At 39.5% G+C, this 19563-nt stretch overlaps 2 protein-coding genes across 3 annotated transcripts in view; both read right to left on the bottom strand.

Moving 5' to 3' along the window:
• The window catches only part of LOC132113953 (Kv channel-interacting protein 1-like), a 73831-nt gene extending 71871 nt beyond the window's left edge, over positions 1 to 1960 (bottom strand). The window contains exon 1 of the mRNA XM_059522021.1: positions 1427 to 1960. Coding sequence (XP_059378004.1) covers positions 1427 to 1514 — 88 coding nt within the window. The 5' untranslated portion in view covers positions 1515 to 1960. The remainder of the gene's footprint in view (positions 1 to 1426) is intronic.
• The window catches only part of LOC132113949 (TBC1 domain family member 9B-like), a 336715-nt gene that overhangs the window by 150151 nt on the left and 167001 nt on the right, over positions 1 to 19563 (bottom strand). The window lies entirely within an intron of this gene.

The following is a 19563-nucleotide window of genomic DNA, read 5'->3' as shown; positions in this document are numbered from 1 at the left end:
ACATTCTACATAATATGCAATGACATAGGTATAGAGTGGGAATTGCTTACAGTATGTGTACAGTACATGGTCACATGTCTCTTTAGATGCCGAAGACTTTGCCTGCAGGTTTACAGGTTTGTGTGTGCAAGAAACAGCTTTAGCTTTAAAGAGAATGCTTAGATTTTCAGATTTTCACATGCATGTGTTTCCGTGCATGTCCACAGAAAAGAAGAATCACAATTAAGATCTCTTTCATCTCATCAATGAAGAGCATCTGAAGTCTCCTGATGTTCTCCTGAGAAAAAGACCACAGTAAACTCTCCTGTAGAGTTCCAAAAGAGATCTTAACATCCCAGACTTGATCAGATGTGCCTGCTGCTGTCAAAGATCAGAGAACTCAAACATTTGTCATCAAATGATCTGAGCTGCTCTCCACATTTATTTTATAGCTCAGTACTCTCACTGCATGACAAATGTTGTCTCATTTGTGTCTGTTTTCAATCTCTCACATACATAAATAGTCACTGTTTTTTCACCAAGTAACCAATATACTATACAGTAAATATGAATATAAATATGACATGCATGGTGTCTTCAGATGCCCTGGAGAATCTCTAGACACCTCATATATCATATTGTGACTAAAAGAACTTATAAATCAATAGCCTCAAGGCCTTTTCTTTATGATAAGTGTCTTACTGGAGGAACCATTGCCAGTCTTTAAAGAGTTCTTTCAGAAAGTTAATTTGGTTGTCTGTTCTTTATAAAAGGTGCTTACACAGGTTCTGCAGAACAGGTCATCTGTGCGAGGATCTGAGGAGCAAATAGTGCCACTGTAACCTTTTCATTTTAGCACTGAGACTGTTTCAAATGTCTCTGCACTGTTATTGCCGTATACTCTCAATAATACTTCTAAACTACTTTTTAAACAACTAATCTTTTAAAATATTAAAACAAAAACTAAAAACATCTGGTGTGAGATTTACTTAGAAACAGTTTTCACTCAGAAATCGCTAGTAAATTTCACTAATAATTACAAAGAAATGGCATGCAATGCATAGAATTAAACATGAAATATTTAAGTATATAGAATTTTCTTGTTCATTTTATAGCTCTGTTAACTTACTGTATGACAACCATTGACTAATTAGTTTATCCAAAGGAATGAGCTCCATTATATATCTTGAGTCATTAAAGAACAACATCTGAGCAATTTACTTTGCGATTTAATTTTAAACTATTTTCACTCCGAAACTGCTAGTAAATTTCCCTATAATTACTAAGAAATTGCAAGCAATGCAAAACTAGACATGAAATGTTTAAGTAGAAAGACTGAAATAGTATTATCTTGTCTTTTACATCATTTTTACTCTGTAGTTCACCCAAAATTGTACCCATATTTGAGTTATGGACCCTTAAATTAATTATGTTCACATTTTCATACCTTTAATGAGTGTTCCCCTCACCAGTTTGCCCACAGACAGAACAAACTTCACTAATCCATGTTTGCAGCACCTGGCACAGCCGGACATCCTCACAATGTCCAAACTAGTTCAAAATTCAGCTTAAAAACAGATCAGACAGTCAAGCAACAGAGTAAAATGGGACCATCAGGAAGGAGAAGCGAAATCCAGGACCTCTGAGAATCAACTGCAAGTGAACAAAAGTTACACCCACAAAATCAACTGAAAAGAAGCTACAGATGAGAAAATTGTTAGATTGTCTTCTACGGTGTGAAATCCTGTTCTTTCTCCTGAGACCTCAGTTTGCGTTCAGATAGGATGCACAGAAATCAATGAAGGATCCAGTCAATGAAACACAATAAAAAGACTCAATATAAGTCCAACTTTCTTCACAGAAAAAAGTGCAAGGACAGGAAAGAAGAGAATGAATACATAAAGAATATCAGAGTCCCTCTGATGAAGGGTGATGATCAGCTGCAAACTGACGCACAGCCCGATTTCATCCGTTTTTTATTCCCTCTCTCTCTCTCTCTCTCTCTCTTTGTGATGCAGAGCACCGTTTCACTTCCAGCGCTGATGTGTGAGGACAATTTCCTCTGAGGCAAGATGGTTCTGTATTACTGTATCTTTCTCTATCTGCTGTATCTCCTCCCTCTCTCTGACATGTTCTGCCCCTCTGCTCCTCTTTAAGAAGGTTTTGTATGGATGGAGAATATTACTGCAGTTAAAGATGAGCACCACTAAAATAATACGTTCTTTATACTGCACTGTAAAAATAAGTAAATGAACAAACAAACACAGACCAGTGACTGAACTCCCTTAGTATGCAAATCTGATCAGAATTACAAAAGAATCTCAAAGCATGAGTCTTATCTGTACCAAAATAAATGAATGAGTGAGTGATGATTAGGGATAAGAAAATGTTGTTCTGGGTTCAGTGCAACATATCTGTTGGTCAATTTACTGATTGCAATTTTAAGTCATCCTCAGAATCAGTTAAATGGCTTGTTTTGTTTGCTTTATGGAGAGCTTTGTTTAGTTGGGCAAATTAAAATAAATAAATAACTCCTTAAAATAAATATCCTTTTTTATATAAAAATGTATACTTTTTTTTTTAATCAGGCAGGGGAAGAATACGACAGCCAAGTATACTTTAACTTTCCATACTCTCGCCTCCCAAATAGTGTTGGTGGAAGACATTGAAATCAAGCAGCGTTCTCGCCAATGATCCTAAGCCTAAATTTACTCCAACCACAATTGTTACCAAAGCCCTAGTTGACTCTGTTGTGGCGGGGAGTTTTATCAATGAGAATCTAGATTGCCAATACGAGATACCGCTAATCCCATGTAAATCTCCTTTGGCAGTGGCAGGACTAGATAGGTGCCCCCTGGGAACGGGTCATGTTCAAAGCATCACCGACATCAATCTGCAAGTTGGAGTCCTCCAAACAGGAATCCTACATGTCTTCACCATACACTCCCCTCACAACCCAGTCATCCTTGGACTACCTTGGCTGCAGTGGCACAATCCTTGTATTTCATGGCAAGAGAAACAAATCATGCGCTGGGGCACCACTTGTCTGTCAAACTGTTTACAACCAGTCTCACCCATGTCTGTTCTAGCTACAGCTATCAAGGCTGAAACAACTTCACTGCCTGCCTCCCGAATATTCTGACCTTGCTAAAGCAAGGCTTCCCAGTTACCACCTCACTGCTCCAGCGACTGCGCTATTATACTTTTACCTGGCTCAACACCACCTTGAGGTGGAATCTTCCCATTATCAGAACCCGAAGACAAGACAATGAAGGCTTACACTGATGAAGAACTGGCCAAGGACTTCATTCGACCATCCACCTCACCAACCACAGCTGGCTTGTTCTTCATCCCTGCATTGATTATCATGGTCTCAATGAAATTACAATTAAATTTTGATATCCATTGCACCTTGTGCCAGCTGATTTAGAAAAAATAAGATCTGTCAGATATTACATCAAACTTGACCTCCGCTCTGCCTTCAAACTTATTTGCATTCGTGACGGGGATGAATGGAAAACTGTCTCTTCCACCAGTAGTTGGCATTCAGAGTATCTTGTTATGCCATTTGGCTTGGTTAACAGTGCATCAGTATTTCAGTCATTCATAAAAGATGTGTTGAGGGACATGCTCAACCGAGGCTTGATTCTTTACATTGATTACATCTTAAATTATTCTGACACTTTGGAAGAGCACATTCAACACCTCAGAGCATCCTGAATTGCCTGATTGAACATCGGTTGTAGACCAAGGCCAAAAAGAGTGAGTTCTACGAGACCTCCATCTCTTTTCTTGGATATATCATCAGCCCTAAGGGGGAAACAATGGACAACAGTGCAGTGCAGGAAGTGTTGAATTGGCCTCAGCCAAACACTGTAAAAGAGCTGCAACAGTTTGCAAATTTCTACAGAAGATTTATCAGGAATTTCAGCACAATCGCTGCTCCTCTGAAGATTTTGTCTCCGACTGGGATACACAGTTTACATCTCGGGTTTGGACTGCTTTCTTTCGCCAACTCACTGTACATATAAATCTCACTTCAGGTTATCACCCACAGTCTAATGTTCAGATTGAAGACCTGATGTTCAGACTGAACAACTGAACCAAGAACCTTACAAGATTTCTTAGGATATATTTTCAACGAAATCAGTCAGACTTGAGTCGCTTCCTTCAGAATACAACCAAAACTCTTCAGAAATTCTCCACAGGCTTGACTTCCAACCTCCCATATTCCCATGTTTAGGGGAACCCTCTGTTGATGATTGGATATGATTAAGCAAGGCTGGATGGGACCAAGCCCATGTCTATCTACAACCTCCAGTAAATAGCCGAAAGCAACAAGCAGATCATCATCATTGAACCAATCCAAGTTATGCTCCAGGACAATGGGGGTGGCTCTCCACTGGGGATCTCCGTCTCCTTCTACCCTGCAAGAAGCTCAGTCCAAGGTATGTGGGTCCCTTCAAAATTTTAAGACAAATAACTCCTGTAACAAACTCATCTACATCTTTGATGGCGTGAGTATGAGTATAGTTTCAGCAAATTTTCATTTTTGGGTGAACTATTTCTTGAGAAACCTTTGAGCACTAACAGTCACAGTATATAATGCAATTAATATAAGCAGATGCCTCCAGCTACGACAGTATGTAAAAAAATGTCCAGATGCACTTTCATTTTGATAAAATGACTCATAATTCAAGTTAAATTTTTTTTTACAGTTTTTGAGAATTAACTTATTTACAGAAATGTACTCCAGAGAGACATTTCTAGGGACTTTCATGCACACCGTTAATTCATTTCCCAGTGTATTCTCAGTGGCGGAGAGCAGCATAATGAGAAAAAAAGTATTTAAAAAAAACCCTAAGGGTGTTTTCTCTCTCGTGACCCACCACATAATCTCACTGAGCCCACATATATTCATGACTGCTTATCTATGAGTCCTTTAATGGAAAAAATGAAGCCCTCTGTTTGCACAAGCAAAGTGCCTCATCACTGGAGGAAGTGCAGAGACAGAGAGGAAGTTATTAAACATAGATGAAAGGCAGAAAAAGCGAGCGATGTGTCTGACTGAAGGCACTTGGCCCGTTCACTGATGCTGCTTTCTGTGTTATGGTTGTTCAAATGTTTGGTGCTTCTAACGGTTTGTGTTATCAGTCAGTGCTCTGAGCAGCACAGCAGAAACAAACCCACGCTATAGCTATAGAAACAGTCCATCATCAGAGATGTGCATAAATCCTTGAAAATGTATTTAAAATAAAAATACAAAATACTATGTGGAAAAAAATGTGTTTAAATACAATTACAGTATTTTGTATTTTGAAAATACATGTGAAATTGGCCATCCATTGTAAGTATAGTGTTACGTAATTGTACGTATCTTGAGTGTGCCTGTTGTATCTCTCTCTTGTTTCTGCTTTTTCGCCAGGTTAAGAAGCAACACCTGCTGTTAATCAATGCTCCTGAGTGTCAGCCTCTGCTGATTCGCTCTTGTGACTTCTCCTAACCATAAAAGCCAGCTAGTTCTCCAGTGCAGGGGGGGGAACCGATCAGGGACCTTTCTGTTGATTGGAGTGGGGGGAATGGAGAAGCATGCCCCAGATCCGTCGAGAGAGCCAGGAGGGCTGAGGAGTGATCCGGGATGGATAGGAAGGGAGGTGAATGCAGGAAGAGAATACGAGAACGATGTAGATGAAATGGAAGGTGATGAAGCTTCAATTATTTCTAATGGAACGAATTCAAATGATGGAGGTTGGCAGGAGGTGAGACAAAAAAAAGAAGGAGAGCCAATGGAAACAAAGGAGATGAGGGTAATGAAAGTGAAATAAAAGTGATAATTCGATTTCAAACACTGTGTACGTTGAATCCTTTAAAGATCAGTGAAGCTGTATACAAGATAGTAGGAGAGGTATATACAGTCAAAACTCTAAGAGATGGAAATTTGTTAATTGTTTGCAAAAACAGAGATCAACAACAATCTTTAATGAAGTGTAATACACTGCTGGGGAAGGCTGTGAAGCCGCAAATATGGGAAGAAAGAGGGAGAGCTATGGGTGTTATATCTGGAATACCAACTGATGTGACTGAAGAGGAGATTAAGGTAAATATAAGAGGAGTTCGTGTAAACAACGTCAAACGTCTGCCATACACTAAAGATGGTGTTAAAAGACCAAGTTTGTCTGTTATGTTGGCCTTAGATGAGGATAAACTACCTGAACGGATTAGAATTGGGTGTGTTAATTATGTAGTGAGACCATACATCCCCCCACCGACAAGATGTTTTAAATGCCAACGTTTTGGTCATATTGCTGTAGCGTGTAGGGCTAAGGCCCGTTGTGCTAAGTGTGGGGGGGATCATGAATATGGTAAATGTGCTGAAGGGATAAAAATTAAATGCTGTAATTGTGGGGGAGAACATAGTGCTGCGTATAAGGGGTGTGAAGCACACAAAAGAGCAGTTCAAGTCCAAAATGTGAGAGTGAAAGAAAAAATTACATATGCTGAAGCCATCAAAAAAGTTGACGGTAAAACAAGGAATAATTTAGGCACAAGGGAAGGTCTAGTACCTGTGATCCAAAATCCAGCCCAAAACATTGTTCATAAATGTTGTAAAGTAAATGAAAATACTCTGATTGTAGAAAATAAGACATTTATTGCATTTATGGTGGAAGTCATTAACTGCACAGCACAAACAGACAGTAGAACAGCGAGAATTAAGATCATCTTAAAAGCAGCAGAGAAGTATCAATCAATTAATGAAATGCTTAGAACAGAGGTATTAGAGAGTCAGTCATCAAGTGGTGGTGGATCCTGATGGGTGTATCCATTTTGCAATGGAACGCCAGGAGTTTAATCACTAATGGACAAGAATTAAAGTATTTTATTGAAGAGCTAACTGTTAAACCTAACGTCATTTGTGTTCAGGAAACTTGGCTAAAACCCTCTCTTGATTTTATAATTTATGGGTACTCGGCTGTACGTAAGGATAGAAGTACTGTTACAGGGGGTGGAATGGCTACATTCATCCAACAAGGTATTAATTTTAGGGCTATAAACAATGATGTACAGATTGAAGTGGTTATTGTTGAAATATGGGTTAATAGAACTAAAATTAAAATAGCTAATTTTTATAACCCCTGTCAAAAGTTAACAAAATACATGCTAGAAAGTATATGGGAAAGGGGAAGTGGTAAAGTAATAATATGTGGAGATTTTAATGCACACAGCTCACTCTGGGGCAGTATAAGAACAGATGAAAATGGGAGGATTATTGAGGAATATATGGATGAGCACAATCTAGTATGTTTGAATGATGGAAGAGGAACAAGATTTGATGTAGGCAGAGGAACAGAGTCAGCTATAGATCTGACTATAGTGTCAGAACAAATAGCAGGGAGAAGTCAATGGGAGGTTTTTAACGAGAATAGTTTGGGAAGTGATCATTACCCTATTTTGACAAAGATGGTTGACCAAAGTGTATATTTAGAAGATAACTGGTTCCCAAGATGGAAAATGAAAGAGGTCAACTGGGAACATTATAGTAAGGTAGCAAGTGGAAAGTTGGAGATTATGTCATATTCAGGAAATGATGTTGAAGAATTAAACTCAATGATTACTGGCATAATGTATGAATCAGCCGAGGAGACTATAGGCAAATCTATTGGGAAGAGGAAAAAGAAAATGGTTCCATGGTGGTCGGAAAAGTGTAAAGATGCAGTTAAGGCAAGGAATAAGGCTTTTAAGGTAATTAAATCAAATCACACATTCAATAAATTAATTGAATATAAAAAAGCACAGGCCAATGCTAAAAGGGTCATTCGTGAGGCAAAAAGAAAATACTGGAGAGATTTTTGTAGCAACATTGGGTCTGAAATCAAGGTTAGTGAGGTTTGGGGAATGATAAGGAAAATGGGAGGCATTAGAAGGGATTTAGCATTACCAGTAATAAGAGAAAATGACATTGAAGCAGTAACTAATGCAGAAAAGGCAGAGGTACTGGCTAGGGCATTTGTTAAGGTACATAGCACAAAAAACTTATCCAGTGAAGAATTAGAGTGGAGAGCAAAGGTGATTGAGGAAAATAAAGGCATATTGGGGAGGAAAGTCACAAATGAATGTGCAATTGACACAAATTTCTCATTATTTGAGTTGAAAAGAGCTTTAATAGGAGTTAAGAGTACTTCACCAGGGAAAGATGAGGTGTGTTACAAAATTATAGAGCAGCTATCAGATGTGGCTAAGAGTGTTGTTTTAACATTGTATAACAAGATATGGAAGCAAGGGAAGTTGCCTGGAATGTGGAAACACTCTGTGGTAGTCCCTATAGGAAAGCCTGGCAAGGATAAAACAGAGGTTAAAAGCTATAGACCAATAGCTCTTACATCCAACTTATGCAAAATTATGGAAAAAATGATTACTATAAGACTAGGATATGTAATTGAAAAAAGAGGAATGCTCTCCCCTCACCAAAGTGGTTTTCGTAGTGGGCGTACAACAATGGACCCAATTATTTGCCTAGAAAATGAAATTAGGAAAGCACAAGTAAGTAAAGAAGCTGTTTTAGTTATTTTATTTGACATTGAAAAAGCATATGACATGTTGTGGAAGGAGGGGCTTTTAATTAAGTTAAATAAGATGGGCATAGGTGGCAGGATGTTTAACTGGATTCAAGATTTTTTAAATAACAGAACTATAGAGGTGAGAGTAGGGATGGAATTTTCAAATATATATCCAATAGAGAACGGTACTCCACAAGGAAGCGTATGTAGCCCAATGCTTTTTAATATAATGATTAATGACATTTTTAACGGAATAGATCAGAGAATGGGTAGAGCACTATATGCTGATGATGGGGCATTATGGGTGAGAGGAAGGAATATTGATAACCTGAAGGTTAAGATGCAGTCAGCAATTGTTAAGGTTGAAAAGTGGTCATGTGAGTGGGGTTTTCATCTGTCTGTAGAAAAGACACAATTCATATGTTTTTCCAAAAAAAAGAACGAATCCTACTATAGAACTTAAACTGTACGGGCAACATCTTAAACAAGTTGATAGTATAAGATATTTGGGGGTATGGTTTGATGTTAAGCTAAATTTTAAAACGCACATTCAGAAAATGATAGATAAGTGCAAAAAAGGCATAAATATACTGAAGTGTTTAGCAGGGTTTAGGTGGGGAGCATCAGGCATATCCCTTAAAAGGATTTATACTGCATTGATTCGTTCTGTATTTGATTATGGAAGCATAGTTTATAGCTCAACAAATAAAACCTTAATGCAAGAACTAGACAGAGTACAGGCCAAGGCACTTCGAATATGTAGTGGTGAGTTTAGGACAACACCTATTCCATCATTACAAATAGAAGTAGGGGAAATGCCGTTAGATCTAAGGCGATTACAACTATCCATGTCTTATTGGATAAATCTGCAAGGCCATGAAGAAACACACCCTACAAAGAAGGTGTTATTAGAATGCTGGGAGTATGGGCGTCCACTATGCAGTTTTGGGTGGCATGGGAAAAGGCAGGCCAAAGATATGGAAATTGACAACATTGCTTGTTGCAAAACTGTTAGCACACCAACAATCCCACCATGGATGTTTTGTTATCCCAGGGTAGATTTGGAAGCTAAGAATATAATTAAATCAGGGATATATCAAAATGTTCAGCAATATATTGACATAAATTATGAAGACACAGTTCAGATTTTTACAGACGCATCAAAAAATCAGACTGGGAAAACAGGGGTAGCAGTACACATTTTAAAGTATAATGTAAATATTAAAAAAAGGACAACAGATCATCTGGCCATTTTTACAGCAGAAATGGTAGCAATAATTCTGGCTTTACAATGGGTGGAAGAAGTAAAACCAAATAAGGTGATTATATGTTCAGACTCAATGTCCTCACTAGAATGCATTCAGAGTGGAAAATCTATATGTAGACAGGATTTACTAGATGAAATTAATTAAATAAATTTTATAATAAGTCTACAAAGCATAAGCGTAGGATTTATATGGGTTCCTGCACACAGGGGAGTGAAGGGTAACGAGAAGGCAGACATGCTGGCAAAGGAAGCAATTACATCAGAACTGGTTGAACTCGATATTAAATTAAGTAGGTCAGAAATTAAAAGTATTATTAAGAATAAAATTAACAGAAAGTGGCAGGAGAGATGGGATAAGGAGGGAAAAGGCAGACATTTGTATAATATACACAAAGAGGTTACAGCTAGAAAAATCAGTGGATTGGAAAGACAGGAGGCAACATGGTTTTCCAGAATGAGGATGGGACATACAAGTTTAAATAGTGGATTGCACATAATAGGGAAACATCAGACTGGACTATGCATAAATTTTGGAGTAGTAGAAAATGTAAAACATATACTTATAGATTGTACACAATACACCAGAGAAAGGGAGAATATGAAGAGAGCACTAGACAGAGAGTTAACCATGGGAAATTTATTGAGTGTAAACAGCACACAGTCCACAGTTAGGGCGGTTATTAATTATCTTAAAGAAAGCCAACTAGCAAGAAGAATTTAGTTATTTATCTATTTAATTTATATTATTATTTCAAGGTTGAGGAGATATAAGAGTGGAAGCTGGAGGAGCTGAACACGCAGCGCCAGCTGAAGCTTTCTTTTTTTTTTTTTTTTTTTGACATCCCTATGCGATCACACCTCAGCCCAGTAGATGGCGGTTGCAAACTGCCAATAAAAAATACAGAAGAAGAAGAAGTGCAGTGGGGATGGGAGGTTTTCCCTCTGTCTCTCTTGCGAAGAGTCCCTGTCGCCTGTTGCAGACGTGTGGTTTCTTTTTGGTGACTGATTGTTGTAGGACTCTTGTTATTGAATCCCTGAGTGCAGGGCTAGTTGTTTTCATGTCTTATTTATTTTCCAAGTACTTTATGATTTAAGGAAGCTGTAGGCTCTGAAGACGTTCAATTTATTTGGACATCATTTTATTTTATTTTCATCTGTTCCTTCTCCTCTACCCTAGACAGGGGAGATCGTAACAATAGACTGAAATCTACCTGGACCTATTCTGAGTGCAAAAAAACTAAACAAAAAAAAACATTTAATTCAAGTTTATTTGATTAGTGCTTTTTACGATACAAATCATTGCAAAGCAACTTTACAGAAAATTACGTTTCTACAATATGTAGTAGCTTATCAGTGGTGACTGTCAGTTTATGTGCATATGACAGGAATTTTGAGAAAAATTAATACAAGACCTAGTCAACCAGATGAAGAACATTATTAACAGCAATTACTATATGATGCAATCACATTTGTAGCAATATTTGTTAGTTCTGTATGTTGTTTCAGGGTTAGCATCATCTGAGGTCCTCTGAGGGGTTGTCAAAACAGAGAAACAAATAGAGACATAATTAGCGTAGCTGCTGTTCCAACCAAGTAAAATTAATTAGTTTATCCCAAGCTAAAGAATAATAACGCACATTTGATCAGATACAACTGCAGCCACAAATTATGGGATGCATTATTCATGCATGCATAAACTAGCTTTTCTGCATCAGAAACCGGTAACGGGTAACATGTTTCGTAGCTTGGCAATGTTTCTAAGATGGAAGATTGCTGTTTTTGTAACATGGGAAATATGGTTTTCATAACACCCAGATTTTTGACTGTAGAGGAAGTAACAGTACATCCGTCTAGTTCAACTGTAGTCTACTAGATTATGTGTAATGTTTTTTGGTCCATTAAGTAATATCTCTGTCTTATCCAAATTTAATAGGAGAAAATTATTGGTCATCCAATCTTTAAAATTTTTAACACACTCTGTTAGCTTAGATCATATAGAAGTTTCATCTGGTCTCGTTGCGATATATAGTTGAGTATCATCAGCATAACAGTGGAAACGAATCCAGTATTTTCTAATAATATTACCAAGGGGCAATATGTACATTGAAAATAGCAGAGGACCTAGGACAGATCCTTGAGGCACTCCATATTTTACTGGTGATAAATGAGATGACTCCCCATTTAAATAAATGGGGTAGCGATCAGACATGTAAGATCTAAGCCTGTCTATAGCTGAACATACTGTTTTTCCATGCACGCAATTCTAAAAACCTCCAAGGATATGAGTTTCTTTCTTGAGAGAGTGAGCCCAGACGGTAACGCTGAGCCATAAAGATTATATCAGTGATACGCAGCATGCACGATACAAGGAAATCTTTGGTAACATCATCACTTTGAGGTACGATATCTATACATCAGTAAGATCGATTCCATGTGATTAATTAAATCTAGTGTATGATTAAAACAATAAGTGGGCCCGGTGACATTTAGCTTGACTTTAAAATAGTTTATTAGGTCAGTAAATGTAAGTCCTAATGCATCATTTGTATTATCAACATTGATATTAAAATCTCCAACAATTAGCACTTTATCAACGTTAACCAAAAGGTCTGAGAGGAAATCTGCAAATTATTTTAGGAACTCTGTATAAGGACCTGGTGGTCTTTACACAGTAGCCAAAGCAAGAGATACAATAGATTTATTTTGCATATCTGACAGTGTAACATTAAGCAGAAGTATTTTGAATGAGTTAAACCTGTATCCTGTTTTCTGGGTAACATTGAGAATATCACTATATACTGTATTGTTGCAACACTTCCACCACGACCAGTCTAGACCAATATAATCATTTGGTTTTGGCCAGGTTTCAGTCAAGCAGAGTACATCAAAACTGCTTTGGGTGTGAGTGATCTAATATTTATGAGCCCAAATGTAAAAATTAGTTTTTGTTCATTTATTTTGAATTTTTCTGATTTAATCTCAATAACATTTTTTCTAGATCCTACATTAAATGTATATTTTGACCCCACATCAGCGCAAAAAAGCCTAGGACGCTCCCAGAAAAGATTCCAATTATTAACAAATAGCAGTTTCTGTTCTTTACATCATGATAATAACCATTCGTTTAAAGCAATAATTTTACTGAACCTTTCGCGTCCTCGTCCATATCTGGGCATTTAGATGTGTATAACTGCTTAAAATACAAATTTTTATTGCCCTGTAGGAAGTACAAAATTACATTTTATATTTAATGTAAAGTTATTTTTGTTGTATATAAAGTTTATCCAAATTTAGAAAGTTAATCTAACATTTTAATGTTAAAATTAAAATTAATTTAGAAAGCAAAAGTTTTTTTCTTTGTATTTTTTATTTCTTTTTAATACATTTTTTCATTAGAACCATGTTTGTATTTGTCTAAAATTTAAAATGCTTACATATACAAAATAATCCTGCATAGCAGTAATAATCAATAAAGTAATGGTCCATGTTTAATACAAACATTAATTAAAAGAAATATTTAATGAATTTAAAAAAACATAGAGAGTATTGTTCAGTTTAGTTTTATACAAATGTTATCATATTCATATGCTTTGTTCTAATGTCACAAGTTATAATCTCAAATTAACTGGGTTTTACATGATTCTTTAATTCCTTTGTGTGGGTTTAAGATGTGCACTCTTAAATCATTTCATTTCCACTTGTCTTCCAAAATGACCCACAACATAATCAGTTTATGTGAATAAATTTATTTATTCACAAACTGCTCACAAATCGATTGTTTTTCAAACTACTCAGCAAACTACTTCCTTTCACCAATTCTTTCTAATGGTTTGGAGAACAATTACTCCAAGTCACCCCTTTCATTTCACAGAATGCTGAGTTCGCAGCATAGAGCCATAGGCTAGAGTATAAACAAGTATAAATTACATTTTACATGTACAAACGGGAAAAATGTGCATTTAACAGAACTGTTTTCTGTTATTTTTGATCAAATAAATGTGGGCTTAGTGAGCAGAAGAGACTTGGTGAAAAAATGCTGGTATTAGTTTAATACATTGGGTTAGGAATTCACCACGTCACTAACTTTGCATATTAAATGCAATTAATAATGATTTGAGGAAAAGCCAGAGAAAAATAGAGGCTGTTTTCATTAAAAATTTTCTGTTTGGATAGAAATAACAACAGAGAGATTTAAAAGCATTATGAGATTTGCATAAGGACACTGAAATATGTGCGATTAGGCTGGAATGAGTTTGTTTACACTGTAATGGATAAAAGGGAAATGGTTCTCTGTGTGAAGAATGAACCTGCCTATCACCCATGTGATTAAAAGCGAGATTAAACATGAAAAATGAGAAAGATTCAGTAGAAAATCAGGAACGTGTGTGTGCGTGAGAAAAGAGCCTTTAGGACGTGTGCAACATATTTTAACAAGTTTCTAAATTTATCATCAGTCCCTGAGACAGACAGACAGAAGACAAAAAGCCCGCACGGAGAAGAGGAGAGAAACAGAGAATAAAAGAAAACAAACAGAACACTGAGAGAGAGAAGAGGGGAGATGAAATGATACAAGAAAGAGAAGGAGCAATAAAGTGATTCATTAATATACTGTACTGTAGTCTCAGAGAGCTCTAGTGGATCAGGTCTGATCAATAGCTTAGCCACAAACAATGTCAAGTGCAAATAATAACGTGTAACTAACAATGTAATCAATAATTGTTAGGACAACAAAATAAATGGGTATGCATTTATGCATTCCTATGCATTTACATTAATGTCAGTTTTCACATTCAGCATATGACATATTAAATGCTCTGCATATTGTTGGGTCTATCTAACTATTTTTTTTTTTTTTCAGAAATAATGTTATTATAACCTAATAGGAACATTTTTTAAAAATGTTAATGGATGTCAACGGAGATACTTTATGGAGACACTTATTGGAGTTTTTTTTTTTTTTTCAGGAAGTCTCAGTTTGCCGTCAATCAAATCAGATTGCTATATAGGAGAATCATCTAAGATATTATGTTTTTTTCTTTGCTACAGGATAACACAACCGTCTGCCTGAGCTACATCTCACAGACACACACACACAACACACAAACTGTCATATAAGGGTCTTAGAAACAGCTGCTACCCTTGGATACATCAGACCATCTGGGACACACACCAACACACACTATCCTTTAGCGGATAACTGATTTAGATCCTCTGGCAAAGTCTTACTAGATATGAAATATTCTCTCTCAGTGCAATTAAATTCATGCATTATGAATCAGTCCTCTGAGTCTCTATGTGTGTGTCTGAGGACTCTCTACTAAATGCCAAGATAAAATAAGACCTACTGTGTGCACTTTATGGCCTTAAAGACATATGGTTACTCTAAACATCCTCTGTCTGTTTCAGTTTCTAAGTATATATTTTACAATATTTGACATGACTGTTTTGTTTACCATAATGAAAAAGCATCAATATTAAGAAAATAAAACACAAATTTAATATAAAAAAATAGATTATAATAAAGAATAATTATATTGCATTTTAATATTTAATTATAATTACACAATAACTATTAATAATCTATTCAAAAATTAGTAATCATATGTATAGCAAATCAGCTCAAATGGGAAATGTATATAAATACTTACAATTAATTATGATCAGGGCCAAGTGGGTACCCTAAGCAGGATTGTATTGTTGTGCCCCCCTTCCTCAAATATGATGAAGAAAAAAAAAACTACTATAAGGGTGAAAATAGAACTTTAATAAATTAAAAAAGTAAATGAATGAATTGTATTATTTACTAATTACAATTGTAGCTCTCGACATTTACCTATGGCTACTTAATTATGACTCCAATTTATTTTATAGTCTCAACCATTCAGAAATCATGCTAAAGAAAATTAAGCAGTTTTACTATGATAAAACCATGGTTTATTTTTGTAAGGGTTGTGATATACACGATTTTTGTTGAAGAAATTATAAAGGCTGTGTCATCTATAGCAAAAGGGTGGCCAAAAGTGAAAGATTAAGTGAATATTTGAATTAAATGTTTGGTCAGTAGCCTAAACAAGGATTTGATTGTCCTGTAAGTGTAACCGCAACAATTACATGGCATTTGTAATAACATGTACATAAATTGTTTATTTTGTATTTGCCTACATTATTTATTTTAACAGTGTTATTATTAACAAATCATTATTGTCTCATTGTTTTGTTTTTTGTTTTTTATATATATAATGCATTTTAAGTAATTTTAAAGGCTATTGATGGCTTAGGTCTGTTTTTATAGCAACAACAACAACAAAATATTACAGTATATTAATACTTCTTTGTAAATGATTATTTGAAGTAAAAAAACGTCTTGGTTACGTATGTAACCCTCGTTCCCTGAAGGAGGGAACGGAGACGTTACGAATGGGACCTCGCCTGAGAGCACAATCATCTTCGAGTGGTACAAAACGAGCCAATGGTACACAAAGTACCTTGGTCTGCGGGATTTGCATCGCGAGCTCCTCCCACAGAGTGGGTATATAAGGAGCAACGCGAGCAACTCGCATTCAAGTCTTCGCTGAGGAGCCGAGCCATGTGGCGTTTTGTAAGGGACCCCATTCGTAACGTCTCCGTTCCCTCCTTCAGGGAACGAGGGTTACATACGTAACCAAGAAGTTCCCTTTCAGTCGGTCACATTCGACGTTACGAATGGGGTCCCTTACAAAATGCCACATGGCTGTCTTCCAGCGACCCGTGTGAATGATAGTACCCTGTCGTGAGGACAGCATGAGTGAGGGCCCATAACTTACACAGAATCCACTGGGTAGCATATTCCAGCTGGACGTATGGTAGCAGGCTGCCTGCCCGTGGGAGGACTTACAGAAGGCAGGTATCCACCAAGGTGGTGATACATAAGAACTCTGAGGTACCCAGCCCACAGGGTGGAAGGTTCAACGACAGAGCTAGCAAGGGGCTTGCCAAGGGAAAGACACATGCTGCGGAGAGACTTACTGTGGACATACACACGTGGGATTGCCCAGAAAGGGGAATCACAACACATAGAGGCACCTAGTCCCACACAGGGCTGTCCAAAGGGCATGTACACAAGTGTTGGACATTAACAGTGCTGGAGGAACCCAGGGTTCTGACTGAGGAACTCACCTGAGGGGAATAGCGCACGCATCCAGTCCGCGGAGTGGAATGGCGCAGCAAGCGGATTGACAACGAGCAGGTCCTTACTGTCCCGAAGGGGCGAGTACCCGGGAGGACACGGGCTCTACATGGAGATTATAAAATCTCGCGAATGTGTTAGGTGTCGCCCAGCCCGCAGCTCTACAGATGTCCGTTAGCGAGGCACCGTGCGCCAGCGCCCAGGAGGAAGCTACACTCCTAGTTGAGTGAGCTCTCATCCCTAGGGGGCATGGCAGGTCTTGAGCCTGATAAGCCAGGATAATAGCATCCACTATCCAGTGGGATAACCTCTGCTTGGAGACAGCCTTTCCCTTCTGCTGGCCTCCATAACAGACAAAGAGCTGGTCTGAGGTCCTAAGGAACTGAGTTCTGTCCACGTAGGTGCGGAGCACACGTACTGGACAGAGCAGCGCCAGAGCTGGGTCTGCCTCCTTCAGGGGCAGCGCTTGCAAGTTCACCACCTGATCCCTAAAAGGAGTGGCGGGAACTTTGGGCACGTACCCAGGCCGGGTTCTCAAGATAACGTGAGAGTTAGCCGGCCCGAATTCCAGGCACGCTTCGTTAACTGAAAATGCCTGCAGGTCCTGATTATGAATGTGTCTAAATTAGCAAGGGGACATTTAATTGTTTAGTAATAAACTGGTGTTTTCTGTGTCGCTACTAAAATGTAGAGTAGCCTATTTATTTTGGTTTAAATATTTTCGTTTAAAATTAGACATTTCAAGCTTTCTGTAATATATTGCCTATATTTATTTTTAAACCCACTGACTAAAAGATTTAGACACTACCTGACCCAAAATATCCCCTCCTTGAACTGCCACCTTAACGTGGTGGAGGGGTTTGAGCACCCGAATGACCCTAGGAGCTATGTTGTCCGGGGCTATATGCCCCTGGTAGGGTCTCCCAAGGCAAACAGGTCCTAGGCAACGGGTCAGACTAAGAGCGGTTCAGAACCCCCTTATGAGAAGACTAAATCTAAGGACCGTGACGTCGCCCGGTATGGCGCAGCCGGGGCCCCACCCTGGAGCCAGGCCCGGGGTTGGGGCTCGTATGCGAGCGCCTGGTTGCCGGGCCTCTCCCCATGGGGTCCGTCCGGGCTTAGCCCGAAGGAGCGACGTGGGGCCGCCTTCCCGTGGGCTCACCACCTACAGGAGGGACCGTAAGGGGCCGGTGCTTAGACAATCGGGCGGCAGTCGAAGGCAGGGGCCTCGACAGCCCGATCCCTGGACACGGAAACTAGCTCTAGGGACGTGGAACGTCACCTCACTTGGCGGGGAAGGAGCCCGAGATTGTGCGTGAGGTTGAGAGGTTCCGACTAGCGATAGTCGGGCTCACCTCTACGCACAGCTTGGGCTCTGGAACCACACTCCTCGAGAGAGGATGGACTCTTCACCACTCTGGAGTTGCCCATGGTGAGAGGCGGCGGGCTGGTGTGGGTTTGCTTATAGCCCCCCAGCTCAGCTGCCATGTGTTGGAGTTTACCCCGGTGAACGAGAAGGTCGCTTCCCTGCGCCTTCGGGTCGGGGATAGGTCTCTCACTGTCGTTTGTGCCTACGGGCCGAACGGCAGTGCAGAGTACCCGGCCTTCTTGGAGTCTCTGGGAGGGGTGCTGGAAAGTGCTCCGACTGGGGACTCCGTTGTTTTACTGGGGGACTTCAACGCCCACGTGGGCAACGACAGTGACACCTGGAGGGGCGTGATTGGGAGGAACGGCCCCCCTGATCTGAACCCGAGTGGTGTTCAGTTATTGGACTTCTGTGCTAGTTACAGCTTGTCCATAACGAACACCATGTTCAAGCATAAGGGTGTCCATCAGTACACGTGGCACCAGGACACCCTAGGCCGTAGGTCGATGATCGACTTTGTGGTCGTTTCATCCAACCTCCGGCCGTATGTCTTGGACACTCGGGTGAAGAGAGGGGCGGAGCTGTCAACCGATCACCACCTGGTGGTGAGTTGGATCTGATGGCGGGGGAGGAAGCTGGACAGACTCGGCAGACCCAAACGTACTTTGAGGGTCTGCTGGGAACGTTTGGCCGAGTCTCCTGTCAGAGAGATCTTCAACTCCCACCTCCGGCAGAGCTTCGACCGGATCCCGAGGGAGGCTGGAGATATTGAGTCCGAGTGGACCATGTTCTCCACCTCCATTGTCGAAGTGGCCGCTCGGAGCTGTGGCCGTAAGGTTTCCGGTGCCTGTCGAGGTGGCAATCCCCGAACCCGGTGGTGGTCACCGGAAGTAAGGGATGCCGTCAAGCTGAAGAAGGAGTCCTATCGGGCCTGGTTGGCTTGTGGGACTCCTGAGGCAGCTGACAGGTACCGGCAGGCCAAGCGGACTACAGCCCGGGTGGTTGTGGAGGCAAAAACTCGAGCCTGGGAGGAGTTCGGTGAGGCCATGGAGAAGGACTATCGGTCGGCCTCGAAGAGATTCTGGCAAACCGTCCGGCGCCTCAGGAGAGGGAAGCAGTGCCCTACCAATGCTGTTTACAGTAGAGGTGGGGAGCTGTTGACCTCAACTGGGGATATCGTTGGACGGTAGAAGGAATACTTCGAGGATCTCCTCAATCCCGCTGTCACGTC

Source organism: Carassius carassius, chromosome 33 (genome assembly GCF_963082965.1).
Source record: "Carassius carassius chromosome 33, fCarCar2.1, whole genome shotgun sequence".
Taxonomy (NCBI): domain Eukaryota; kingdom Metazoa; phylum Chordata; class Actinopteri; order Cypriniformes; family Cyprinidae; genus Carassius; species Carassius carassius.
Note: the sequence above shows the minus strand (reverse complement) of the source record. Positions and strands in the feature narration are given on the sequence as shown.